The sequence below is a fragment of the Hylobates moloch genome, unplaced genomic scaffold (genome assembly GCF_009828535.3).
Source record: "Hylobates moloch isolate HMO894 unplaced genomic scaffold, HMol_V3 SCAFFOLD_15, whole genome shotgun sequence".
NCBI lineage: Eukaryota > Metazoa > Chordata > Mammalia > Primates > Hylobatidae > Hylobates > Hylobates moloch.
In genome coordinates, this window is record NW_026652290.1 from 91,811,173 (window position 1) to 91,839,115 (window position 27,943).

The 27,943-nt window shown below is 52.2% G+C and overlaps 2 protein-coding genes across 3 annotated transcripts; both read left to right on the plus strand.

The window, feature by feature from the left end:
* Positions 1-16,209: 16,209 nt before the first annotated feature.
* Positions 16,210-19,471, plus strand: APOC4 (apolipoprotein C4). The gene is made up of 3 exons (XM_032176440.2): positions 16,210-16,326; positions 18,723-18,864; positions 19,114-19,471. The coding sequence occupies exons 1-3, from the start codon at positions 16,251-16,253 to the stop codon at positions 19,277-19,279; spliced, it is 384 nt and encodes a 127-aa protein (XP_032032331.1). The 5' UTR covers positions 16,210-16,250; the 3' UTR covers positions 19,280-19,471.
* Positions 19,472-19,974: 503 nt separating this feature from the next.
* Positions 19,975-24,166, plus strand: APOC2 (apolipoprotein C2). 2 transcript variants are annotated; one of them, XM_032176442.2, is made up of 4 exons: positions 19,975-20,049; positions 23,064-23,131; positions 23,299-23,458; positions 23,760-24,166. In XM_032176442.2, the coding sequence occupies exons 2-4, from the start codon at positions 23,077-23,079 to the stop codon at positions 23,848-23,850; spliced, it is 306 nt and encodes a 101-aa protein (XP_032032333.1). In that variant the 5' UTR covers positions 19,975-20,049; positions 23,064-23,076; the 3' UTR covers positions 23,851-24,166. The 2 variants fall into 2 exon arrangements, with proteins under 2 accessions (XP_032032333.1, XP_032032332.1); XM_032176441.2 differs by having other exon boundaries at positions 23,263-23,458; positions 23,760-24,093.
* Positions 24,167-27,943: the final 3,777 nt, after the last annotated feature.

Sequence of the window (27,943 nt, forward strand, 5' to 3'; positions counted from 1 at the left end):
TGAGCCGAGATCTTGCCACTGCACTCCAGCCTGGGCATCAGAGCAAGACTCAATCTCACAATATAAAAGGAAATCCTGAAACTGGGCACAGTGGCTCATGCCTGTAATCCCAGCACTTTGGAAGGCTGAGGTGGGAGGATCACTTGAGGCCAGGAGTTTGAGACCAGCCTGGGTAACATGGTGAGACACCGTCTCTACCAAAAAGAGAAAGAGAATAAATAAATGTATAAATATTACTCTCTGGAGTTAATGCATCCCCTTCTCCCCCAAAATCAACCCTCCAAACTCCTATACTCTCCTTTCTTCTCACTCAGCATCCTGTTAGAACTCAAGTCAGATTTTTTGTTTTTTGTTTTTTGAGATGGAGTCTCACTCTATTTCCCAGCCTGGAGTGCAGTGGCACCATCTCAGCTCACTGCAACCTCTGCCTCCCAAGTTCAAGTGATTCTCCTGCTCAGCTTCCCGAGTAGCTGGGACTACAGGTGTGTGTGTGCCACCACACCCAGCTAATTTTTGTATTTGTAGTAGAGACGGGGTTTCACCATGTTGCCCAGATTGGTCTCGAACTCCCCAGCTCTAGCAATCAGCCCTCCTGGGCCTCCCAAAGTGCTGGGGTTACAGGCATGAGCCACCATGCCCAGCCTCAAGTCAGATTACGCTCTTCCTCTGCTCAGAATTCTCCTGATTCTCTCAGAGTAAACCCAGAAGCACTTACCAAAAGCCTACAAACGGGACACTACCCCGTCCCCGATCACCTCATCCCTCTCTCTCCATCACTCACAAGCAACTCCTAGCTATTCCTCCAATGTACTGGGCAGGCTCCCACCTCAGGGCCCTTGCAGTTACTGTTCCTCTTGCCTGGAATGTTCTTCCCCAGGGGTCCAGATATCTGCCTGGCTCCCTCCTCACTTCCTCCAGTTCTCTTCCAAAATCATCCCCTGCCAGACGTGGTGGCACACGCCTGTAATCCTAACCTTTGAGAGGCCAAGGTAGGAGGATTGCTTCAGCTCAGGAGTTCAAGATCAGCCTGGGCAATAGCAAGACCCCATCCGTCCTAAAAAAACAAAAAAAATTAGCTGGGCATGGTACTGGACACCTTGGGGTTCCAGCCACGCGGGAGGCTGAGGTAGGAGGATGGCTTTGAATCAGGGAGGTTGAGGCTGCAGTAAGCCATGTTCTGAATTAGATACTGGTGATGATCGTGCAACCTTGCCAATATAGGAAAACCATTGAACTGTACATTTTCAAAGGGTAAATTTAGCCGGGCGCGGTGGCTCATGTCTGTAATCCCAGCACTTTTGGAGGCCGAGGCCGGCAGATCACCTGAGGCTGAGAGTTCGAGACCAGACTGACCAACATGGAGAAACCCCGTCTCTACTAAAAATACAAAAAATAAGCCGAGTATGGTGGCACAGGCCTGTAATCCCGGCTTCTCTGGAGGCTGAGGCAGGAAAATCGCTTGAACCTGGGAGACAGAGGTTGAGGTGAGCTGAGATCACACCATTCCACTCCAGCCTGGGCAACAAGAGCAAAACTCTATCTCAAAAAAAAAAAAAAAAAAAATTAATTAAGAAATTAGCCAGGCGTGGTGGCGGGTGCCTGTAGTCTCAGCTACTTGGGAGGCTGAGGCACGAGAATCGCTTGAACCTGGGGGGTGGAGGCTACGGTGAGCCTAGATTCCACCACTGCACTCCAGGCTGGGCAACAGAGTGAGACTCCATCTCAAAAAAATAAATAAATAAAAGGGTAAATTTTATGGAATGTGAATTATAATCCAATTTTTCTTTTATTTTTTATTTATTTTTTTTGAGACAGAGTCTCTGTCGCCCAGGCTGGAGTGCAGTGGCGCGATCTCGGCTCACTGCAAACTCCGAGTCCTGGGTTCAAGCCATTCTCCTGCCTCAGCCTCCCGTGTAGCTGGGACTACAGGCGCCAGCCACCATGCCTGGCTAATTTTTTTTTGTATTTTTAGTAGAGACGGGGTTTCATCGTGTTAGCCAGGATGGTCTCAATCTCCTGACCTCATGATCCACCCACCTTGGCCTCCCAAAGTGCTGGGATTACAGGCGTGAGCCACCGCGCCCGGCCTATAATTCAATTTTTCAACATGCATTAGGGGGGACATTTCGAACTCTTTTTTACCCCAGACTTTCCTACCATCACCCAGAATATCCAGCCAGGAGGGGAGTGGCTAGAGACATCAGAAGTTTAGCAGGGAGGAGGGCGTAGAGATTTGGAGAATGAAGGGATGGGATCCAGACCAGGGCCAAGGACCCAGGGATGGAGAGAAAGAGATGAGAGTGGTTTGGGGGCTTGGTGACTTAGAGAACAGAGCTGCAGGCTCAGAGGCACACAGGAGTTTCTGGGCTCACCCCGCCCCCTTCCAACCCCTCAGTTCCCATCCTCCAGCAGCTTTTTGTGTGCTGCCTCTGAAGTCCACCCTGAACAACCTTCAGCCTGCTCCTGTCCCTAAAATGGGCAAACATTGCAAGCAGCAAACAGCAAACACACAGCCCTCCCTGCCTGCTGACGTTGGAGCTGGGGCAGAGGTCGGAGACCTCCCTAGGCCCACGCCACCTCCAACATCCACTTGACCTCTTGGATTTTGGTGGAGAGGAGCAGAGGTTGTCCTGGCGTGGTTTAGGTAGTGTGAGAGGGTCCGGGTTCAAAACCACTTGGGGAGTCATCAGTAAGTGGCTACGCCCCCACCCGGAAGCCTGTTTCCCCATCTGTACAATGGAAATGATAAAGATGCCCATCTGATAGGTTTTTGGTGGCAAATAAATAAGTTTGGTTTTTTTGTTTTGTTTTGTTTTGTTTTGAGATGGAGGTTTGCTCTGTCGCCCAGGCTGGAGTGCAGTGGCACAATCTCATCTCACCACAACCTCCACCTGCCTCAGCCTCCCAAGTAGCTGGGATTACAAGCATGTGCCACCACGCCTGGCTAATTTTGTATTTTTAGTAGAGACGAGGTTTCTCCATGTTGGTCAGCCTCAGCCTCCCAAGTAGCTGGGATTACAGCCCTGTGCCACCACATCCGGCTAATTTTTTCTATTTTTGACAGGGATGGGGTTTCACCATGTTGGTCAGGCTGGTCTCGAACTCCTGACCTCAAATGATCCACCCACCTAGGCCTCCCGAAGTGCTCAGATTACAGGCGTGGGCCACTGCACCTGGCCAAATTTTTAATTTTTTTTCTAGAGATAGGGTCTTACTACGTTGCCCAGCCTGGTGTCAAACTCCTGGGCTGAAGCAGATCCTCCTGCCTCAGCTTCCCAAAGTGGTGGGATTATAGGCGTGAGCCACCGAGCCCAGTCAGTAGCCCCCATCTTTGCCCCTCGCTGAGTCCTACTGGATGTTCTTGGTTGTGTGACAGTTTCCCCATCTATAAAACAGAAACCCCTACAGCAGAGGGGAGGATGGGGTTGGAAAAGCAGGAGCATTGTTATGCTGTTCTTGTGGGGTCCGGGAAGCAGACATCTGGGTGGATGTTTGGGGAATGCTGGGCTCAGCTGGGGAAGTAGGGGGGCCCCTGGGGCTGACAGGGGCTGGAAGCTCTGAGCTGGCCAGAGGGATGTTGCAATCCTGCCAGGGTCTTGTCTATGCTGTCCCTTTCACAACCATCCCCCTACCACCAGGCTGACACGTGGTTGTGGGGGCACAAGGCCAGCCGAACTAGAGTCTGAGGCTGGGCGGAGGACACCCTCCCCATCAGCTGCCAGGGTCACTGGCGGTCAAAGGCAGCTGGTGGGGAAGCCATTGGACTCCAGCCCTGGGGGACGGATGTGGTGATGGTGGGAAGCAGGCTTGGTGCCAGGAGGGGCGTCGGAGGGTGAATAAGAGCAGATAGAGTGTTGGGGGGAGGTAGCCAGGCAAAGGGGGTGAGGCCCGGTGGAAGGGAAGAAGGGGCATACACTCAGAGCTTTGCAGCTGAGGGTTTTAATTTTTTGAGATGGGGTCTCACTCTGTCCACCAGGCTGGAGTGCAGTGGCACAATCACAGCTCACTGCAGCCTCGAACTCCTGGGCTCAAGCAATCTTCCTACTTCAGCCTCTTGAGTAGCTGGGACTACAGGTGTGCACCACCATGCTCAGCTAATTTTTGAATTTTTTTTTAGAGATGAGGTCTCCCTATGTTGCCCAGGCTGGTGTCTTAACTCCTGGGCTCAAGCGATCCTCCCTCCTCAGCTTCCTAAAGTGCTGGGATTACAGGCATGAGCCACCATGCCTGGCCAGTGCAGGTGAGGTTTTTGGTGTCGTCCAGCTAAGGCGACCCCTTCCCTTTGCAAAAAAGGGAGACGGAGAATCATCAAGTTAAGAGCCCAGAGAATATCACAGTGGTGTTTCAAGGGCTGGTCTGAAAGAAATTGGAGGTGGCACGCAGGGTAGGGGTGCGGGGCCAACTGGGAGGCCCCAGCAACATAAAGGAAAAGTTGTTGGGGCTGAGGAGGCTTGCTAAGAGAGGGCAAGTGAGGGAAAGAGGTGATCTAGGGACACGCTGTGAATGAGGCGGGGATGAGATCACAGGGTTATTACTGGGAGACCCCCGAGGGAAGATGGCCACAGGGACAGGACGAGGCTGTCCTCCGAGTGGGGAAAGGGGCTATGGTAGTCCGAGGACCCCACAGAGTCAGGGAGATTGGGAGGTGAGGGTGCTGAACGGTAAAGGGCTTCGGAGCTAAGGGAAGTGCCCAGGACCCCACCTGACCCCAGTGCCCACGGGCCAGGGGTAGAGGAGAAAAACCAGAGTGGGCGGAAGGAGGCAATCTTCCAGGGGAAGACCCAGGAGGAGGGAGATCAACATCAACCTGCCCCGCCCCCTCCCCAGCCTGATAAAGGTCCTGCGGGCCGGGACCTCCCAACCAATCCCTCCAGCAAGGATTCAGGTTGGTGTTGAGTGCTTGGGAGGGACACCCGCCTCCACTCTGCAAGAACTCAAAAAGGGAGATGAGGGGATCGAGGGAGGGAGGCAGGAGGGTGCCACTGATCCCCTGAACCCCTGCCTCTGCCTCCAAAGGGCCCCTCCGGCCTTGCCCTGAGGCTCTTCCTGTTGCTCCGGGTCCTGGTGGTGGTTCTGTCGATGGTCTTGGAAGGTAAAAGTGGGATGGGAGAATTGCGGAGTTGGAGATTTGGAAGAGTGAAGGTGGCTACAGGCCTGGGGTCCCGGCTTAGAGGACCTCTGAGAGCTCTGGGGCCCCTTCTGGGTCGTGGTTGCCCCGTCGTGGTCGGGTGGGTCTCCAGGTTCTCCCAGGCTCAGTCCGGCAGGCGCCAAATCTGCCCAGGAGAGCCCTAGCAACCGATGACGTATTGACCGCCACACCTCTGGGATTGGCTGTCCTCCTATAGCCTTGAAAGTGGGTGATGGGGGCGAGGGGCTGTGGGAGGAGGTCAGTGCTGAGTGAGGCAATTCCCAGCGGCTTGAGCCCCACGCGGTCACTCCAGTACCCTCCCCATTCTAACCACATGATCCCCAAGGATCCCCTTATCCCCGGGATCTCATCCCAAGGGGGTTCCAATAACAAATTTTTGGCGGGGCGCGGAGGCTCATGCCTGTAATCCCAGCATTTTCGGAGGTCGAGGCGGGCAGATCACTAGAGGTCAGGAGTTCGAAACCAGCCTGGCCTACATGGTGAAACCCCGTCTCTACTAAAAATACAAAACAGTTAGCCAGGCGTTGTGGCGCGCGCTTGTAATCCCAGCTACTTGGGAGGCTGAGGCAGGAGAACTGCTTGAACCTAGGAAATGGAGGTTGCAGTGAGCCGAGATCTCACCATTTGACACAGCAAGTCTCTGTCTCAAAACAACAACAACAACAGCAACAACAACAACAACAACAACAGCACGCGCCTGTAGTCCCACCTACTCGGGAGGCTGAGGCAGGAGAATCGCTTGAAACCGAGAGGTGGAGCTTGCAGTGAGCCAAGATCGCGCCACTGCACTGCAGCCTGGGTGACAAGAGCCAGACTCCGTGTCAAAAAAAAAAAAAAAGGAAAGAAAATTCTGTCTGACTGCTTCTTCACTGTGGGGCAGGGGTGCCGGAGAGGGTAGGGGCTGTGGGAGAAGGCACGGGCTGAACCTTAGGGACTCCTCACAAGCCCACCAATGCCCCATCTACTTGCCCTGTGCTAAGGATGTTTTAACTCCATGGTCTCAAAAGAATCTTCCTAAGAACCCTGCAAACTGGGACTTAATAATCCCATAAGGGCACTGAGGCCCAGAGAGGTGAGGCTACTTGTACAAGGTCACAGAGCCAGGAAGTGGAGAACTGGAACTAGATTGAACCCTCAGCCTGGCAATGTCACCATGCTACACTTTTCCTGGTGTGGTCTACCCGAGATGAGGGGCTGAGGTGTGTTTTTGTTTTGTTTTGTTGTTTTGAAACAGAGTTTCGCTCCTCTTGCCCAGGCCGGAGTACAATGGCACAATCTCAGTTCACTGCAACCTCCGCCTCCCAGGTTCAAGGGATTCTCCTGCCTCAGCCTCCCAAGCAGCTGGGATTACACGCACGTGCCACCACGCCTGGTTAATTTTTGTATTTTTAGTAGAGACGAGGTTTCTCCATGTTGATCAGGCTGGTCTCGAACTCCTGACTTCACATAATCCACCTGCCATGGCCTCCCAAAGTGTTGGGATCACAGGCGTGAGCCACTGTGCCCGGCTCTTATGTAAAATTAAACCACATGCACATGCAAAACAACCTTATGTAAAAAAAAATTTTTTTGTGAGATGGAGTCTGGCTCTGTCACCCAGGCTAGAGTGCAGTGACGTGATCTCCGCTCACTGCAACCTCTGCCTCCCAAGTTCGAGTGATTTTTTTGCCTCAGCCTCCCAAGTAGCTGGGATTACAGGCATGTGCCACCATGCCTGGCTACTTTTGTTGTATTTTTAGTAAAGACAGAGTTTTGCCATGTTGGCCAGGCTAGTCTCCCAACTCCTGACATCAAGTGATCCGCCCACCTTGGCATCCCAAAGTGTTGGGACTACAGGTGTGAGCCACTGCGCCCAGCTTAAGATTTCATAAGAACAATTTATTTGTAAGCCATATATCTAATAAGGGGTTAATATTCAAAATACATAAGGGACTCCTACAATGCAAGTGGGAACACCAAACACTGTAGCCACTGTGGAAAACAGTATGGGGGTTCCTCAAAACTTTAAAAATGAGATCCTGCAATCTCATTTCTGGGTATTTATTCAAAAGAATTGAAATCAGGACCTTGAAGAGATACCTGCCCTCCCATGTTCGCTGCAGGTCTGCTCAATACCCAAGATATGGAAACAACCTAAATGTTTATCAACAGATGAATGGGTCAAGGAAATGTGGTCTATACACGCAATGGAATGTAACACATCCTTAAAAAGGAAACCCTGAGGCCAGGCTCTGTGGCTCACCCTTGTAATCCCAGCACTTTGGGAGGCTGAGGTGGGTGGATCACTTGAGGCCAGGAATTCGAGACTAACCAGGCCAACATGGCGAAACCCCATCTCTAATAAAAATACAAAAAAAATTAGCCAGGCATGATGACGGGCGCCTGTAAACCCAGCTACTCGAGAGGCTGAGGTAGGAGAATCACTTGAACTCGGGAGGCAGAGCTTGCAGTGAGCGGCGATTGCACCGTCGCACTCCAGCCTGGGCAACAAGAGCAAAACTCCATCTCCAAAAAAAAAAAAAAGGAAATCCTGAAGCTAGGCATGATGGCTCCCACCTGTAATCCCAGCACTTTGGGATGCCAAGGCAGGAGAATCACTTGAGGCCAGGAGTTGGAGACTATCCTGGCCAACATGGTGAAACCTTATCTCTACTAAAAATACAAACATTAGCCAGGCATGGTGGCGTGCGACTGTAATCCCAGCTACTTGGGAGGCTGAGGCGTGAGAATCGCTTGAACCAAGAGGTAGAGACTGCAGTGAGCCGAGATCATGCCACTGCACTCCAGCCTGGGCATCAGAGCAAGACTCCATCTCAAAACATAAAAGGAAATCCTGGGCCGGGCGCAGTGGCTCATGCCTGTAATCCCAGCACTTTGGGAGGCTGAGGCAGGCGGATCACAATGTCAGGAGATCGAGACCATCCCAGCTAACATGGCAAAACATGGTCTCTACTAAAAATACAAAAAATTAGCCGGGCATGGTGGCGGGTGCCAGTAGTCCCAGCTATTCGAGAGGCTGAGGCAGGAGAATGGCGTGAACCCGGGAGGCGGAGCTTGCAATGAGCCAAGATCACGCCATGCACTCCAGCCTGGATGACAGAGTGAGACTCTGTCTCAGGAAAAAAAAAGGAAATCCTGAACCTGGGCATAGTGTCTTATGCCTTTGTGCAGCCATCCCAGAACTTTGGAAGGCTGAGATGGGAGGATCAGTTGAGGTCAGGAGTTCGAGACCAACCTAGGTAACATGGTGAGACACTGTCTCTACCAAAAAAAGAAGAAAGAAAGAGAATAAATAAATGTGTAACTATTACTCTCTGGGGTTAATGCATCCCCTTCTCCCCCAAAATCAACCCTCCAAACTCCTATACTCTCCTTTCTTCTCACTCAGCAGCCTGTTAGAATTCAAGTCAGATTTTTTGTTTTTTTGTTTTTTGAGGCAGAGTCTCACCCTGTTGCCCAGGCTGGAGTACAGTGGCACCATCTCAGCTCACTGCAACCTCTGCCTCCCAGGTTCAAGCGATTCTCCTGCTCAGCCTCCCGAGTAGCTGGGACTACAGGTGTGTGTGTGCCACCACACCCAGCTAATTTTTGTATTTGTAGTAGAGACGGGGTTTCGCCATGTTGCCCAGGCTGGTCTCAAACTCCCCAGCTCTAGCGATCTACCCTCCTCAGCCTCCCAAAGTGCTGGGGTTACAGGCATGAGCCACCATGCCCAGCCTCAAGTCAGATTACGCTCTTCCTCTGCTCAGAATTCTCCTGATTCTCTCAGAGTAAACCCAGAAGCACTTACCAAAAGCCTACAAATGGGACACTACCCCGTCACCGATCACCTCATCCCTCTCTCTCCATCACTCACAAGCAACTCCTAGCTATTCCTCCAATGTACTGGGCAGGCTCCCACCTCAGGGCCCTTGCAGTTACTGTTCCTCTTGCCTGGAATGTTCTTCCCTGGAATGTTCTTCCCTGGAATGTTCTTCCCCAGGGGTCCAGATATCTGCCTGGCTCCCTCCTCACTTCCTCCAGTTCTTTTCCAAAATCATCCACTGCCAGACGTGGTGGCACACGCCTGTAATCCTAACCTTTGAGAGGCCAAGGTGGGAGGATTGCTTCAGCTCAGAGGTTCAAGACCAGCCTGGGCAACATAGCAAGATCCCATCCCTCCAAAAAAAAAAATTAGCTGGGCATGGTGGTGCACACCTGTGGTTCCAGCCACTCGGGAGGCTGAGGTAGGAGGATGGCTTAGAATCAGGCAGGTTGAAGCTGCAGTGAGCCATGTTCCAAATTAGATAGTGGTGATGATTGTGCAACCTTGCCAATATAGGAAAAACCATTGAATTGTACACTTTAAAAGGGTAAATTTAGCAGGACACGGTGGCTCACGCCCGTAATCCCAGCACTTTGGGAGTCTGAGGCGGGCAGATCACTTGAGCTCAAGAGTTCAAAACCAACCTGACCAACATGGTGAAACTCCATCTTTACTAAAAATTAAAAAATTAGCCAGGCGTGGTGGCGGGTGCCTGTCGTCTCAGCCACTTGGGAGGCTGAGGCACAAGAATTTCTTGAACCGGGGGGGCAGAGGCTACAGGGAGCTGAGATTGCCCCACTGCACTCCAGCCTGGGCAACAGTGTGAGACTCTATCTCAAAAAAAAAGAAAAAAAGGAAAGAAAAAGAAAAAAAGGGTAAATTTTATGGAATGTGAATTATAACTCGATTTTTCAACATGCATTAGGAGGGACATTTCCAACTCTTTTTTACCCCAGCCTTCCCTGCAATCACCCAGAGTATCCAGCCAGGAGGGGAGTGGCTAGAGACAGCAGAAGATTAGCAGGGAGGAGGGTGCAGGGTTTCGGGGGATGAGGGGATGGGATTCTGACCAGGGTAAGGATCCAGGGGTAGAGAGAAAGATTTGAGAGTGGTTTTGGGGCTTGGTGACTTAGAGAACAGAGTTGCAGGCTCTGTTTTTGGGCTTTTGGGCCCGCCCTGCCCCCTTCCGACCTCTTAGTTCCTATCCACCAGCAGCTGTTTGTGGGCTGCCTCTAAAGTCCACCCTGAATGACCTTCAGCCTGTTCCTGTCCCTGAGATGGGTAAACATTGCAAGCAGCAAACAGCAAACACATAGCCCTCCCTGCCTGCTGACCTTGGAGCTGCGGCAGAGGTCAGAGACCTCCCAGGGCCCATACCACTTCCAACATCCCCTTGATCTCTTGGATTTTGGTGGAGAGGGGCAGAGGTTGTCCTGGCCTGGTTAGGTAGTGTGAGAGGGTCCTGGTTCGAAACCACCACTTGCTGGCTGGGGAGTCATCAGTAAGTGGCGGTGCCCCCACCCTGAGGCCTGTTTCCCCATCTGTACAATGGAAATAATGAAGATGCCCACCTGATAGGGTTTTTGTGGCAAATAAGTGTTTTTTTTTTTTTGTTTTGTTTTTTTTTTTTGAGACAGAGTCTCGCTCTGTCGCCCAGGCTAGAGTGCAGTGGCGCAATCTCGGCTCACTGCGAGCTCCGCCTCCCGGGTTCACGCCATTCTCCTGCCTCAGCCTCTCCGAGTAGCTGGGACTACAGGCGCCCGCCACTACGCCCGGCTAATTTTTTGTATTTTTAGTAGAGACGGGGTTTCACCATGGTCTCGATCTCCTGACCTCGTGATCCGCCCGCCTCGGCCTCCCAAAGTGCTGGGATTACAAGCGTGAGCCACCGCGCCCAGCCATAAGTGTTTTTTTTGTTTGTTTGTTTTTCTTTTTTTTTTTTTTTTGAGATGGAGTCTCACTCTGTCACTAGGCTGGAGCTCAGTAGCGTGATCTTGGCTCACTGCCAACTCCACTTCCCGGGTTCAAGCGATTGTCCGGCCTCAGCCTCCGAGTAGCTAGGACTACAGGCGCCCGCCACCACACCCAGCTAATATTTGCACTTTTAGTAGAGACAGGGTTTCACCATGTTGGCCAGGATGGTCTCAATCTCTTGACCTTGTGATCCACCTGCCTCGGCCTCCCAAAGAGCTGGGATTACAAGAATGAGTCACCACACCCAGCCCCCCCACCTTTTTTTTTTTTTTTGAGATGGAAAGCTCTGTCACCCAGGCTGGAGTGCATTGCGCCATCTTGGCTCTCTGCAACTTCTGCCTCCTGGGTTCAAGCAATTCTCTTGCCTCAGGCTCCCAAGTAGCTGGGATTACAGGCGCCCACCACCACGCCTGGCTAATTTTTGTATTTTTAGTGGAGACAGAGTTTCATTATATTGGCCAGGCTGATCTCAAACTCCTGACCTCAAGTGATCTGCCCGTGTCAGCCTCCCAAAGTGCTGGATTATAGGCATGAGCCACCATGCCCCACCGCAATTAAGTAAATTAATCATCTAAAAGCCCTGCCATGATTCCTGCCACACAGTGTGTGCTGGGGAAGCACGCACTAATTAAACAGTAGCTGGCGTTGACGGAGCACCTATGCGGCATTTTCTGTGCACGATCTTTACTCTCCTGGGCAACCCTATGAGGTAGATAGTCCGTGACTCCCATTCATGGATGAAGAAACAGGCCCAGGCAGGTAAAGCAACTTGTACCAGGTCATACCGCTAGAAAGAGGTAGAGTCAGCCAGGTGCGGTGGCTCACGCCTATAATCCCAGCACTTTAGGAGGCCGAGGCGGGCGGATCGCTTGAGGTCAGGAGTTCTTAACCAGCCTGGCCAACATGGTGAAACCCCATCTCTACTAAAAATACACAAATTAGCTGGGCGTGGTGGCAGATGCCTGTAATCCCAGCTACTCAGGAGGCTGAAGCAGAAGAATTGCTTGAACCCGGGAGGCAGAGGTTGCAGTAAGCTGAGATCACGTCATTGCACTCCAGCCTGGGCAACTGAGCAAGACTCCATCTCAAAAAGAAAAAAAAAGAGGCCAGGCACGGTGGTTCACACCTGTAATCCCAGCACTTTGGGAGGCCGAGGCGTGTGGATTGCCCAAGGTCAGGGGTTCAAGACCAGCCTGGCCAACATGGTGAAACCCTGTCTATACTAAAAATGCAAAAATTAGCTGAGTGTGGTGGCAGGTGCCTGTAGTCCCAGCTACTTGGGAGGCTGAGGTAGGAGAATTGCTTGAACCCAGGAGATGGAGGTTGCAGTGAGCTGAGATCGCACCACTACACTCCAACATGGGCGATAGAGCAAGACTCCGTCTCAAAAAACAAAGAAGGAAGGAAGGGAGGGAGGGAGGAAGGCAGGGAGGGAAGGAAAGAAAGGAAAGGAAGCAAGAGGTAGAGTCAGGCTCTGAACCCCACACCAATCATAACACAACACATAGTAGGTTTGTTTTTATTTTTTATTTTGGGTTTTTGTTTGTTTGTTGTGGAGACAGCGTCACTGAGGCTGTAGCGCAATGGTACAATCATAGCTCACCGTAGCCTTGAACTCCTAGACTCAAGCAATCCTCCCACCTCGGGCTCCTAAGTAGCTGGGACTACAGGGGCATGCCACCACGCCTGGCTAAATTTTGTTTATTTTTAGTAGAGACGAGGTCTCCCTATGTTGCCCAGACTAGTGTCAAACTCCTGGGCTCAGGTGATCCTCCCATCAGGGATTACAGGCACGAGCCACCATGCTGGCCCTTGTTTTATTTTTTTTTTTTGAGACTGAGTCTCGCACTGTCGCCCAGGCTGAGTACAGTGGCACGATCTTGGCTCACTGCAACCTCCACCTCCCAGGTTCAAGCAATTCTCCTGCCTCAGCCTCCTGAGTAGTTGAGATTACAGGTGCCCACCACCGCGCCCAGCTAACTTTTTTTTTTTTTTGGTATTTTTAGTAGAGACGGGGGTTTCACCAGGTTGGCCAGGCTGGTCTCGAACTCCTGACCTCGTGATCCGCCCACCTCAGCCTCCCAAAGTGATGGGATTACAGGCATGAGCCATCACGCCCGGCTTTTTTTGTTTGTTTGTTTTCAAGAGATGGGGTCTTACTATGTTGCCCAGGCTGGACTCTCAAACACCTGGGCTCAAGGAAGCCTCCTACCACAGCTTCCTGAGTAGCTGGGGCTACAAGCCCCTGCCACAGTTCCTGGCTGTTTTTGTTTTTTATAATTGTGGTAAAATATAAACAACATGGCGGGGCACGGTGGCCCACCCCTGTAATCCCAACACTTTGGGAGGTCGAGGTGGGAGGTTTACTTGAGCCCAGGAGTTCAAGACCAGCCTGGGCAACTTGGCAAAACCCCATCTCTACAAAAAATAAAAAAATTAGCCGGACGGCCGAGCGTGGTGGCTCATGCCTGCAATCCCAGCACTTTGGGAGGCTGAGGTGGGTGGATCACCTGAGAGGTCAGGAGTTTCAGACCATCCTGGCCAACATGGTGAAAACCCATCTCTTTAAAAACACAAAAAATTGAGCCAGGCATGGTGGCTCACGCCTGTAATCCCAGCACTTTGGGAGCCCAAGGCAGGTGGATCAGGAGGTCAAGAGTTCGAGACCAACCTGGCCAACATTGTGAAACCCCCCCCATCTCTATTAAAAATACAAAAAATTAGCTGGGCATGGTGGCAGATGCCTATAATTCCAGCTACTAAGGAGGCTGAGGCCGGAGAATCGCTGGAACCCGGGAGACAGAGGTTGCAGTGAGTTGAGATCGCACCATTGCACTCCAGCCTGGGCAACAAGAGCAAAACTCTGTCTCAAATACATACATACATACAAAAAATTAGCCGGGTGTGGTTGCCGCGCACCTGTGATCCCAGCTACTCAGGAGGTTGAAGCAGGAGAATAGCTTGAATCCGGGAGGCAGAGGTTGCAGTGAGCCAAGATCGCACCATCACACTCTAGCCTGGGTGACAGAGCGAGACTCCGCCTCAAAAAAAAAAAAAAACTTGACCATTGCAGCCATTTTTAGGTGTACAGTTCAGTGGCATTAAGTACATTCACACTGTTGTGCAACCATCCCCACTATTTCCAGGATGTCTTCGTCATCCCAAACAGAAACTCTGGGTGTTTTCAATCTGCTGATGATTGCTACAGAGGAACTCCGGGGGATATCTGTTGCGCATCTACTGTGCTCATGCTGGGGCCTCTGGGATGGACAAGATTCTGCCAAGGCAGACATCTGGGTCAAGACAGTCCTGCACAGTTGTTCAGGTTGTGGCCAAGGTTGGGTTTGCAGATTTGCCATGTAAAAATGCAGGATGCTCAGTTACATTTGAATTTCAGATTAATAGCAAAAAAAATTTTCGGTATAATTCCCAAATACTGCATGGGACATATTTATACTAAAACATCATGCACTGTTGATTGGAAATTCAAATGTAATTGGGCCTCCTCATTTCGTCTGGCAAGCGTAGACAAAAGAATCCAGTCCATAGTCCCCTTAGCCATGTGCCCTGGGGTGCAGCTGGGTCCTTCATGAGAAAAATGCTCTATTTCTGGCACTGGGACTGAACCTGATGTGGGGTTTTTTTTTGTTGGTTTTTGTTGTTGTCATTGTTGTTTTGTTTTTGAGACAAGGTCTTGCTCCGTCATCCCTCCTGAGTAGCTGGGATTACAAGTGTGCACCACCACACCCGGCTAATATTCGTATTTTTAGTAGAGACCGGGTTTCACTATGTTCGCCAGGCTGGTCTTGAACTCGTGACCTCAAGTGATCCACCTGCCTCTGCCTCCCAAAGTGCTGGGATTACAGGTGGGAGCCACCGCCCTGGCCCTGGGCCTGATGTTGATGACCTCCTACTATGTGCACCTGCAGCTCTCCTGCATAGGCCTCAGCCCTCCTGCATGAGGACACTGGGAGGCAGGTGCTCCCTATCAACCCCACGTTACAGTTGAACAAATTGAGCCCCATAAAAGAAAACGTATTTGCCCAGGTCACGCAGTGAAGAAGTGGGGGATTCGAAGCCCAGGTCCGTCTGAAGCCAGAGTCACCCAGAGGGGAAAGAGCTGGAATTGAGAACTCAAGGAATGCTTGGAAGTGATCGGGCTCCAGCCCACCCGGGAAGAAACAGAGGCTGGAGACATGAGACTGTGTTGCTATTTCCTGCCATCATCCCTTGAGCCCTATGAGGCCCTACCACAAGCCTGGCTTTGCAGCCCAGTGACTAGGAGAAGTTAGACACAAAATAATAATAACAGCGATGGTCTTTTTTTTTTTTTGAGAGGGAGTCTCGCTCTTTTGCCCAGGCCGGATTGCAGTGGCGCGATCTTGGCTCACTGCACGCTCCACCTCCCAGGTTCACGCCATTCTCCTGCCTCAGCCTCCCGAGTAGCTGGGACTACAGGCGCCTGCCACCACACCCGGCTAATTTTTCGTATTTTTAGTAGACGTGGGGTTTCACCGTGTTAGCCAATATGGTCTCGATCTCCTGACCTCGTGATCCACCTGCCTCGGCCTCCCAAAGTGCTGGGGTTACAGGCATGAGCCACCGCGCCCGGCCAACAGCGATGATCTTTGAGCACCTATATTGCCAGCCTCCACGGTAAGAGCTTTCTTCATTTTTTGTTTTGTTTTGTTTCGAGACTTGCTCTGTCACTCAGGCTGGAGTGCAGTGGTGTGATCGAGGCTCACTGCAGCCTTCGCTTCCCGGGTTCAAGCCATTCTCCTGCCTCAGCCTCCAAAGTAGCTGGGATTACAGGCACGTGTCACTACGTCTGGCTAATTTTTGTATTTTTAGTAGAGACAGCGTTTTTCACCATGTTGGCCAGGTTGGTCTCAAACTCCTGGCCTCATATGATCCGCCCACCTCGGCCTCCCAAAGTGCTGGGATTACAGGCGTGAGCCACTGCGCCTTTCTTTGTATTTGTTCAAGTAATATCCTGAAATATGTACTGTGCCTCCCACTTTATGGAGGAGAAACTGAGGCCAGTAAATGAGGCTGTCATGGGAGGTGGAGACAGGATTTGAAACTGCCTCAGTGCAGGAGGCTCAACAGCCTCTGTCTTCTCTCAGGGTATGGTGTGGGAGGGTGAGAAGGAGGGAGGCCCACAGAGGCATGACCTCTGATTGCCACTGTCACCTGGGTCCTGCTCTCTGAAGTCTCTGCCAGGCGGGGAGGTGGCTGGGGGAGGGCCCTGCTCTGTGCAGCCTCCCCTCCCCCGGCCCACAGAGTTGAGCACAGAGGCATAGAGGCACAGAATCCCCAGAAATGTCTCTCCTCAGAAACAGGCTCCAGGCCCTGCCTGCCCTGTGCCTCTGCGTGATGGTCCTGGCCTGCACTGGGGGTGAGAAGAAGAGGGTGGAGGGATGTGGGGCCCACACCTGGTGGGTGTGAGTGTGGCTGTGTGTCCTGTGGCTCTGTAGCCACGTGAGACGTGAGTACAGAGCGTGTGCGTTTCATGGCATGCGCATGCATGTGCGTGTCGGGGAGTGTGTGTGTCAGTGGCTGAGAGTGAAGTGTGAATGTAACATTGGTACAAACTGGGATCATCTGTGTGTGTGTGCGCGTGCGTGCGTGGAAGTGGGAGGATGCAGTCGTAAAAAGTGCACGTCTGTGTGCATGTGTGTATTTGTGTACACCTGTCTCTCTGTGGGGTATGTGTGTGCAAAATATTTGAGTGTGTGGACACGTGTGAGGGGGTCTGTGTGTGCTGGTGTGTACGTCTGTGTTTTGCATATGCATTTTTTTTTTTTTTTTTTGAGACGGAGTCTCACTCTGTCACCCAGGCTGGAGTGCAGTGGTAGCAGTGGTGCGATCTTGGCTCACTGCATCATCCGCCTCCCCTGTTTAAGGGATTCTCCTGCCTCAGTCTTCAGAGTATTTGGGACTACAGACGCACACCACCATGCCTGGCTAATTTTTTTTTTTTTTTGAGACGGAGTCTCCCCGTTACCAAGGCTGGAGTGCAGTGGCGCGATCTCGGCTCACTGCAAGCTCTGCCTCCCAGGTTCATGCCATTCTCCTGCCTCAGCCTCCCGAATAGCTGGGACTACAGGCGCCCACCACCACGCCGGCTAATTTTTTGTATTTTTACTAGAGACAGGGTTTTGCCGTGTTAGCCAGGATGGTCTCGATCTCCTGACCTCGTGATCCGCCCGCCTCGGCCTTCCAAAGTGCTAGGATTACAGGCGTGAGCCACCACGCCTGGCCAATGCCTGGCTAATTTTTTATATTTTTGGTAGAGACAGGGTTTTGCCATGTTGCCCAGGCTGGTCTTGAACTCCTGACCTCAGGTGATCCGCCTGTCTTGGCCTCCCAAAGTGCTGGGATTACAGGCATGAGCCACCACGCCCAGCCATGTACTTTATTTTAAAATGGGATCGTATTCTAGATCAGCATTATCCAGTAGAAATTTAAATTTTTAATACGGGGCCAGGCACAGTGGCTCATGCCTGTAATCCCAGCACTTTGGGAGGCCGAGGAGGGCGGATCGCAAGGTCAGGAGATTGAGACCATCCTGGCTAACAGATGGGTAAAAACCCATTTCTACTAAAAATACAAAAAATTAGCCATGCATGGTGGCACACGCCTGTAGTCCCAGCTACTTGGGAGGCTGAGGCCGGAGAATCGCTTGAACCCAGGAGGCGGAGGTTGCAGTGAGCCGAGATCACGCCACTGCATTCCAACCTGGGTGACAGAGCGAGACTCCGTCTCAAAAAAAAAAAAAAAAAATTTAACACGTATATAGTGGCTACAATGTGCAAGGCACCATTCCATGTGCATCGTATGTATTAACTCTTAATTCTCACAATAACCCTGAGCTAGATACTATTATCCCATTCTACAAAACGGGAAACTGAGTCATGGGGAGAGAGGATAAGTCACTGGCCAAGGCACATAGCCAGCCACATGTGGGCCCTGCGTGACGGCTGGTCTCTGTAGGCGAGGCTTTGTCCAGATGCATGGGTAGAAAGTCTGGCCCGGAAAGAGGAACTGACAGCAAGGCTAAGCCAATGTCTGCCCCTGGGGGCAGAAAGTCACCTCCTGCTCTCCCTCCACTGTCCATAGAGGTAGCTCAGACAGAGTGGGGGTCACAGGAGAACTAAGGGGGAAGGAGGTAGTTCCTGGGCAGCAAAATCAGGTGGTGAAGGGAGGCATCAGAGGATGGCAATTAGAGAGGCCATTAGAGGGAAACCATAGGCAGACAGGGTGACAGGAGGGACTACTGACACAAGGTGAAGAGATGGCCCAGCCGGATGGGGTGGCTCACATCTGTAATCCCAGCATTTTGGAAGCCCGAGGTGGGTGGATCACTTGAGGTCAGGAGTTCGAGGCCCCAACATGGCAAAACCCCAACTCTACTAAAAATAGAAAAATTAGCCGGGCATGATGGCAGATGCCTGTAATCCCAGCTACTCGGGAGGCTGAAGCAGGAGAATTGCTTGAATCCAGGAGGTGGAGGTTGCAATGAGACGAGATCATGCCACTGCACTCCACCCTGGGCAACAGAGCAAGAGACTGACTCTGTTTCAAAAAAAAAAAAGAAAAAAAAAGAGATGGCTGATGGTCGAAGAGGGTTAAGCGGTCAGGGGACATATGAGAGTAAAGGCAGGAGGCGAGAGGACTGGCAGGGGACTGCCCCTGGACCACCAGGAGTGACAAAGGATGAGCACGGAGGGAAAGGGAGAAGGGGTATTCTAGGGTCCCAGCCCACCCAAGTTGCCCTCTGGTTCCACCTAGCATGCCAGCCAGAAGCCCAGGAAGGAACCCCGAGCCCCCCGCCAAAGCTAAAGATGAGTCGCTGGAGCCTGGTGAGGGGCAGGATAAAGGAGCTGCTGGAGCCAGTGGTGAACAGGACCAGAGACGGGTGGCAATGGTTCTGGTGAGGGTGTGCTGGGTTGGGTGGTGGAAGAGGATTCCTGGGTCTGAGGGAGGAGGGGCTGGGGCCTGGACCCCTGGGTCTCAGGGAGGAGGAAAGGGTGTGAGTGGGGCTGTGACTCCTAGGTCTGGGAGGAGTGGAGGGTTAGAGCTGACAGCAGGAACTCCTAGGTCAGACAGAGGAACGGATAAATGGGGCAGAGAACACCTGGGGAGGGCTGGGGCCTCCACTGTGACGTCCTCTCTCCTGTAGGAGCCCGAGCACCTTCCGGGGCTTCGTGCAGACGTACTATGATGACCACCTGAGGGACCTGGGTCCGCGCACCAAGGCCTGGTTCCTCGAATCCAAAGACAGCCTCTTGAACAAGACCCACAGCCTGTGCCCCAGGCTTGTCTGTGGGGACAAGGACCAGGGTTAAAATGTTCATAAAAGCCAGGTGTGGTTGTGGTGGGTGCCTGTAGTCCCAGCTACTCAGGAGGCTGAGGCAGGAGGATGGCTTGAGCCCAGGAGTTGGAGACCAGCCTGGGCAACACAGCGAGATCTCTTGGGGGTAAAACAAAAAGAAAAAAAAAAAGTTCATACTTCGCCAATAAATAAAGTCTCACCTGTGTCCCTGTCTGGATCCTTCCCCGGTGTGGCCAGAAGAAAACCCACCCTACTGCCTCCCAGGAATCAATGAGTAGAAGAGGTGACACCTGATGGGGAAGGGACAGTTGGGAGTTCGGGAAGGGTATCAAGGGATAACACCCTATTGTGGGCTTGCAGAGAATGGGGGACTTCAAGGCGCGTCAGTTTCAGGAGGGTGAGGGCAGGAGCGTGGGTGGAGTCAGCAGGTCCCCATGATGGCCCTCACTGAGAGCTTTGCCCTTGTCTCCACAAGCTCTGACTCCATTCCCAGTGAGCACCCAGCACCTCCAACCCCTCCACAGCCTCCAACCCAGCCTCTGTCAGAGGCGAATTCTCAGAGCGAGGGTTCCCTGTCACTTGAGTGAAGGTTCCCTGTGATGTGACCTTGGGGGACGTCATTGCCCTTTCTGTCCCCACCCACCCCCTCGGCGGTTCTGTTGGCCAGGACTTTGGCCTAGACAAAGGATGGGGGTTGTGGCTGTGGAGCGGAAGTGGGTCTCAACTGCTATAAAGCCTCTCTGTGCCCGTCCGGAGCTGGTAAGGACAGCCTGCCAGAGTCTGGTAAGAAAGGGACCCAGGGTGTGGGGACAGGGGGGCGTCAGCAGGGAGAGGGCAAAGATCGATAAAGCAGGAATTTTAAGAGGCACAATGTTAGAAGCCCATGATGGAACCATGACTGTGTGTGTGTGTGTGTGTGTGTGTGTGTGTGTGTGTGTGTGTGTGTCTGTGTGTGTGTGTGTGTGTCTGTGTCTGTGTGTCTGTGTGAGATGGAGTCTTGCTATGTCGCCCAGGCTAGACTCAAACTCCTGGGCTCAAGCAATCCTCCTGCCTCAGCCTCCCCAGCAGCTGGGACTATACAGGTGCACCACCACACTCCACAAATCACAGAATTTAGAATTGTAGACTATTTGAGCTTCTGCTTAGAGTTGGGGTGGCTGAGGTGGGGAGGATCCCTTGAGCCCAGGAGTTTGAGGATGCAGTGAGCTATGATCTTGCCACTGTGTTCCAGCCTGGGTGACAGAGAAACCCCATTTCTAAAAAAGAGAAAGAAAAAGGGCTAGGCACAATGGCTCATGCCTGTAATCCCAGCACTTTGGGAGGCCGAGGCAGGTGGATCACCTGAGGTCAGGAGTTCAAGACCAGCCTTACTAGCATGGTGAAACCCCATCTCTACTAAAAATACAAAAATTAGCTGGGTGTGGTGGCATATGCCTGTAATCCCAGCTACTCCAGAGACTGAGACAGGAGAATTCCTTGAACCCAGGAAGCGGAGGTCGCAGTGAGCCCAGATCGTACCACTGTACTCCAGCCTGGGTGACAGAACAAGACTCAGTCTTGGGGGAAAAAAAAGAATGAAAGAATTTAAAAAACTAAAAAAGAACTGTAGGCTGGGCATGGTGGCTTACACTTGTAATCCAAACGCTTTGGGAGGCCAAGGCGGACGGATCACTTGATGTCAGAAGTTGGAGACCAGCCTGGCCAACGTGGTGAAACCCCGTCTGTACTAAAAATACAAAAATTAGACAGGCGTGGTGGTGCATGCTTGTATTTCCAGTTACTCAGGAGGCTGAGGCAGGAGAATCACTTGAACCCGGAAGACAGAGGTTGCGGTGAGCCAAAATTGCGCCATCGCACTCCAGCCTGGGCGAGAGAACAAGAACTTGTCTCGAAAAAAAAAAAAAAAAAAGAATTGTAGACCATTTGCTTGTGCCGTTCCTTCTCTGGGGATCAGATCTCAACCTCTTTCTGCCGTAGCTTCCTCATCTCCTGCGTGTGGATGATGATATTGTGCCCTGTGCATGTTCTTCGTCACCAAAAGTGCCTCTCTCATAGAGCGGGTGAGAACTCAATGAGCAGATGCAGGGACATGAGGTCTTAGGGCAGAGCCCTAAGGAAACACATTTGACCTACTGTGGGTCCTTAATGGTGTCTGCAGAGCACCTCCCTGCACTGACTCAGCCTTAGCAAAGGGCAGGGGCTTTGCTGTGTTCCCTGCTGGGCCCAGAAATGTTTAGGTGCTCAAGAAAGTCTTCTAGGCTGGGCTCAGTGGCTCACGCTTATACTCCCAGCACCCTGGGGAGGCCGAGATGGGAGGATTGCTTGAGCCCAGGAGTTCCAGACCAGCCTGGGCAACAAAGCAAGTCTCCCATCTCTACAAAAGAATAAAAATTAGCAGCCGGGCGTGGTGGCTCACGCCTGTAATCCCAGCACTTTGGGAGGCCAAGGCAGGCAAATCACTTGAGGTTAGGAGTTCAAGACCAGCCTGGCCAACATGGTGAAACCCCATCTCTACTAAAAATACAAAAATTAAGTGAGGCTGAGGAGGGCGGATCACCAGGTCAGGAGTTCAAGACCAGCCTGGCCAGCATGGTGAAACCCCATCTTTTTTTTTTTTTTTTTTTTTTTTGAGACGGAGTCTCGTTCTGTCGCCCAGGCTGGAGTGCAGTGGCGCAATCTCGGCTCACTGCAAGCTCCGCCTCCTGGGTTCACGCCATTCTCCTGCCTCAGCCTCCTGAGTAGCTGGGACTACAGGCGCCCGCCACCACACCCGGCTAATTTTTTGTATTTTTAGTAGAGACGGGGTTTCACTGTATTATCCAGGATGGTCTTGATCTCCTGACCTCGTGATCCGCCCGCCTCCGCCTCCCAAAGTGCTGGGATTACAGGCGTGAGCCACTGCCCCGGCGTGAAACCCCATCTCTACTAAAAATACAAAATATGGCCGGGTGCAGTGGCTCACGCCTGTAATCCCAACACTTTGGGAGGCCGAGGCGGGTGGATCACAAGGTCAGGAGATTGAGACCACAGTGAAACCCTGTCTCTACTAAAAATACAACAACAACAAAAAAAATTAGCTGGGTGCAGTGGCGGATGCCTGTAGTCCCAGCTACTCGGAAGGCTGAGGCAGGAGAATGGCGTGAACCCGGGAGGCGGAGCTTACTACAGTGAGCCGAGATAGCGCCACTGCACTCCAGCCTGGGCGACAGAGTGAGACTCCATCTCAAAAAAAAAAAAAAAAAAAATTAGCCGGGCATGGTGGCAGGCATTTGTAATCCCAGCTCCTTGGGAGGCTGAGGCAGGAGAATTGCTTGAACCCTGGAGGCAGAGGTTGCAGTGAGCCGAGAACACGCCACTGGACTCCAGCCTGGGTGACAGAGCGAGACTCCATCTCAAAAAAATACAAAAACAAAGAAACAAAGATCAGCCGGGTGTGGTGGTGGGTGCCTATAATCCCAGCTACTGGGGAGGCTGAGGCAGGAGAATTGCTGGGAGGTGGGGGTTGCAGTGAGCCGAGATTGCACCACTGCACTCCAGCCTGGGCAACAGAGTGAGATTCCGTCTCAAAAAAGAAAAAAAAAAAAAGAATTAAAATGTTAAAATCAGGAGTAGAATCACAGAATGTTGGAAAGTGAGGCCCAAGAAGGGGGCTGTGTCCAAGTCCATGCATGGGAAACTTGACTGGGACACCAAGCACACACAGAGCAGGATCGCAGTCCCCCCACCAGAGTGGGGCGTGACCACAGGAATAGCTGCCTCCAGTCAGCCTGCCATATGACACCCCCTCAATGTTCCAGGTCTCCTGACACTATGGGCACACGATTCCTTCCAGCTCTGTTTCTTGTCCTCCTGGTATTGGGATTCGGTGAGTGTGGGCTTCTGCAGAGGGAGGCCTTGGGGAGGGGAATGAGCTCCAAGCATCTTCCCAGCCCAGGCCCTTCTTACCTCTGCCTCTGCCCTCTCCTCTCCTTCTTGCCTCCTTTCCCCCTGCTGCAGCCCCACGGGCTCTGCTGACACACTCTCCCCCTGCAGAGGTCCAGGGGGCCCAACCGCCCCAGCAAGATGAGCCGCCTAGCCCGGCCTTCCTCACCCAGGTGCAGGAATCTCTCTCCAGTTACTGGGAGTCAGCAAAGACAGCCGCCCGGGACCTGTACGAGAAGACATACCTGCCCGCTGTAGATGAGAAACTCAGGTAGCACCTGCCCCTGGAGAAATGGGGTCTGGCCCATACCACTGACTGCATCCAGGACCCAGAAGTTCAGGCCCCAGCCCCTCCCCACTCAGACCCAGGAGTCCAGGCCCCCAGCCCTTCTTCCTCCCTCAGACCCAGGAGTCCAGGCCTCAGCCCCTCCTCCCTCAGACCCAGGAGTCCAGGCCCCCAGCCCCTCCTCCCTCAGACCCAGGAGTCCAGGCCCCCAGCCCCTCCTCCCTCAGACCCAGGAGTCCAGGCCCCCAGCCCCTCCTCCCTCTAACCATCTGTGCTTTCTCCCCAGGGACTTGTACAGCAAAAGCACAGCAGCTGTGAGCACTTACACAGGCATTTTTACTGACCAAGTTCTTTCTGTGCTGAAGGGAGAGGAGTAACAGCTAGACCCCCCATCAGTGGGCAAGGGGAGAGTCCCCCGCTCCCCTGATCCCCCAGGTTCGGACTGAGCTGCCCCTTCCCAGTAGCTCTTGCATCCTCCTCCCAACTCTAGCCTGAATTCTTTTCAATAAAAAATACAGTTCAAGTTGCTTCTCATGGATGGCACTGCTTTTCTGAGGACTCAGGGGCCAAGATGGAGGGGCTGACTCAGTCCAGCCAACATTTAATGAGCACCTACTGTATGTATAGAGCCCTAACCCATGGGTCCATGGGAATAAAGCAGTGAATAGTAACAATAAATAATCGTAACAGCAATTAGAGACTACTCTTTATTGAAGTCCGGCTTTCTCTTTTTTTTTTTTTTTTTGAGACAGGGTTTCACTCTCACCCAGGCTGGACTGCAGTGGTGCAATCTCGGCTCACTGCACCCTCCACCTCCCAGGCTCCAGCGATTCTCTGTGCCTCAGCCTCTGGAGTAGCTGGGATTACGGGCATGTGCCACTGTGCACGGCTAATGTTTGTATTTTTAGTAGGGTTTTGCCATGTTAGCTAGGCTGGTCTCAAAACTTCTGACCTCAAGTGATTCACCCGCCTCGGCCTCCCAAAGTACTGGGGTGACAGGCATGAGCCACCGCGCCAGGCCAAAATCCGGCTTTCTCATTTGTAAAATGACAAATCATGGACACAGCTAGTCCACAGTGGCCTCTGACAGTCTCCAGTTGTTAACGGTGGATGGTGTCCAGGTTTTTGGCGTCCTGAACAAAGAACTGGACAAAACGCACAAACAAAGCAAGGAAGAAATGAAGGGATTTATTGAAAACGAACGTACAGTACACAGTGTGGGAGCGGGCCCAAGCATATGGGTTCAAAAGCCCTGTTACAGAATTTTGGGAGTTTAAATTCCCCCTAGAGGAGTCCCCTTCCACTGGTTACTTCTAGTACACCCTATGTAAATGGAGAGGGTGAGGAAAAGTTACAAAGTCATTTATGGCCTACCGGAGAGGATGTTTCCTGTTATAGCTGACGCGAATCGGCCTTATGTTCCCTGCCTCCAGACCCTACTTTCCTGCCTTATTGTTGCTGGACTGACACATTTTTTATTTTATTTATTTTGTTTTGAGATAAGGTCTTGCTCTGTCTCCCAGGCTGAAGTGCAGTGGTGAGATCTTGGCTTACTGTAGCCTTGACCTTTTGGGCTCAAGAGATCCTCCCATCTCAGCCTCCCAAGTAGTTGGGACTAGAGATGCCCACTGTCACACCTGGCTAATTTTTTGTATTTTTAGTAGAGACGGGGTTTCGTCAAGTTGCTAGGCTAGTCTCCAATTACTGGGCTCAAGTGATCTGCCCACCTTGCCCTCCCAAAGTGTTGGGATTACGGGTGTGAACCACTGCACCAGGCCTGGGCTGACACTTTAAATGTGCCATTGCAATCAGTGTATAATGGTCCCATGGCAGAGGGGAGAATGGTGCCCAAGTCAGTACTCCTTGGCCGGGACCCAAGAAGACAGACCTCTAGGGCCGGCGCGGTGGCTCACGCTTGTAATCCCAGCACTTTGGTTGGCTGAGGTGGGCAGATCATCTGAGGTCAGGAGTTCAAGACCAGCCTGGCCAACATGGTGAAACCCTGTCTCTAATAAAAACACAAAAATTAGCCAGGGGTGGCCCACGCCTGTAATCCCAGTTACCTGGAGGCTCAGGCAGGAGAATTGCTTGTACCCTGGAGGCGGAGATAGCGCCACTGCACTCCAGCCTGGGCAGCAGAGTGAGACTCAAAAAAAAAAAAAAAAAAAAGAAAAACTTATTTAAAAAAAATTGCAAGCAAAAAGCACAGAAGGCAGCAGAAGGTGCAGATAAGCAGAGGCTCCATGGTCTGAAGGAGGCCAATGCTGGGATCATGAATGAAGGGGGCTGGGTGGGGGCCAAGATTCCTGTATCCTGAGGGAGTCCAGGGTGGTACTGCTCCCCAAGTCCCATGGGTGGGGTTATTGGTCTTTGGGGATCCACTGCTTGTATTTCTCCTAATCTGCTTGGCATTAACCTCCTGCCAGGCTTTCAACAGCCTTGGGGCAGTTTTCCCAGATCCTGAGGCTGGGCAGCTGAGTCCAGTAAAAAACAGGGGCCCTGGAGAGGGACTGTGGGCAATGCCCCCGAGTCCCCAGGGCCTGGGAAGAACAGACGCTGCCAAGCGCAGGGGGTGGTGGGGAGGGGGAGACCCTGGAGTAACAATCCCTGCTCTGTCCACTTGGTTCCCACAGACTCGAGCCAAACCAAAGCACTGCCCGGACCAGTTCAGCTTCCAACCAATCCTGGTGCTGGCCTCAGACTCCTCCTTCCTTTCTCAGAACCCCATTCCCCTCAGGGCCCCCAGAGTCCAGGCCCCTAGATTCTTCTTCCCCTAGAACTCAGGAGTCTGGGACCCCCCAATCCCTTCTCCTCAGGACCTAGAAGGTTGGATCCCCAGCCCCCTTTCTCCCTTAGAACCTGAAATCACAGCCCTTGATCAGTATTTTGCGCCCCCTAGTGGAGAGAAGAGTGGGTCTGTCCTGTGACTTACAGTAGGAATGGCAGAATTTTTTACCTATTATGATTTTTAATTTTTTTAGAGACAGGGTCTCACTCTGTCGCCCAGGCTGGAGTGCAGTAGTGTGATTACAGCTAATTGCAACCTCAAACGAACTCCTGGGCTCCGGCATCCCTCCCACCTCAGCCTCGGAGAAGCTGGACCACAGGTGGATGCCACCACACCACCTAATTTTTTTAATTTTTAGTAGAGCTAGGATCACGCTATGTCACCAAGGCGAGTCTTAAACTCCTAGGCTCAAGCGATCCTTCTGCCTCGGCCTCCCAGAGTGCTAGGATTACAGGCATGAGCCACGAAGCCTGGACGGAATGGCAGAATTTATTTGGTCACTCAACAGAGCGTAGGAAGGCTCTGCAGGGAACCTGGCTCCACAGGAGCCCTGTCCAAGGTCACACTTCTCATGAGAAGCTGAGACCTCGTCATGCTCCAACACATTGGCCCTTGCAGTGTATGAGACTTGGAGAGCAGATTGCAGCAGTTTGTATTTACAGCTGAGAGCACAGTTGGGGTTGCAGTGAGGCTGGAGAGTTTCAAAGCCCCTCATTTGCTGGGCTTTCCATGGTCCTCTACCTAAATTTGTACAAGTAATTTTGTACTTTTTTTTTTTTTTAAGACAGAGTTTCCCTTTTGTTGCCCAGGCTGGAGTGCGATGGCATGATCTCGGCTCACCACAACCTCCGCTTCCCAGGTTCAAGCGATTCTCCTGCCTCGACCTCCCGAGTAGCTGGGATTACAGGCATGCGCCACCATGTCCAGCTAATTTTGTACTTTTAGTGGAGATGGGGTTTCTCCATGTTGGTCAGGCTGGTCTCGAACTCCCGACCTCTGGTGATCCGCCAGCCTCAGTCTCCCAAAGTGCTGGGATTACAGTGTGAGCCACCACGCCCGGCCAATTTTGTACTTTTTAAAAGAGGCCAGGCTGGGCACGGTGGCTCATGCCTGTAATCCCAGCACTTTGGGAGGCCGAGGCAGGCAGATCACGAGGTCAGGAGATCGAGATCACCTTGGCTAACACGGTGAAACCCCGTCTCTACTAAAAATACAAAAAATTAGCTGGGCGTGGTGGTGGGTGCCTGTAGTCCCAGCTACTCAGGAGGCTGAGACAGGAGAATGGCGTGAACCCAGGAGGCGGAGCTTGCATTGAGCCGAGATCATGCCACTGCACTCCAGCCTGGGTGACAGAGCAAGTCTCAAAAAAAAAAAAAGAGGCCTACAAAACACATAAGCTTCAGACCCCACAATGTCTCTCCTCAATCCCTGTCTTAAGTCTATTCACTTCATCCCTGGACTTAAAGACTGGGCCTACACATTCAAAGAATCGTTATTAACACCATTATCGTCTGTAACAGTGGGGATGAGGCACTAAGTTTTCTCTTTCTTTTCTTTCTTCTTTTTTGAAGGCGGAGTCTCGCTCTGTTGCCCAGGCTGGAATACAGTGGCATGATCTTGGCTCACTGCAACCTCTGCCTCCCGGGTTGAAGCAATTCTCCTGCCGCAGCCTCCCGAGTAGC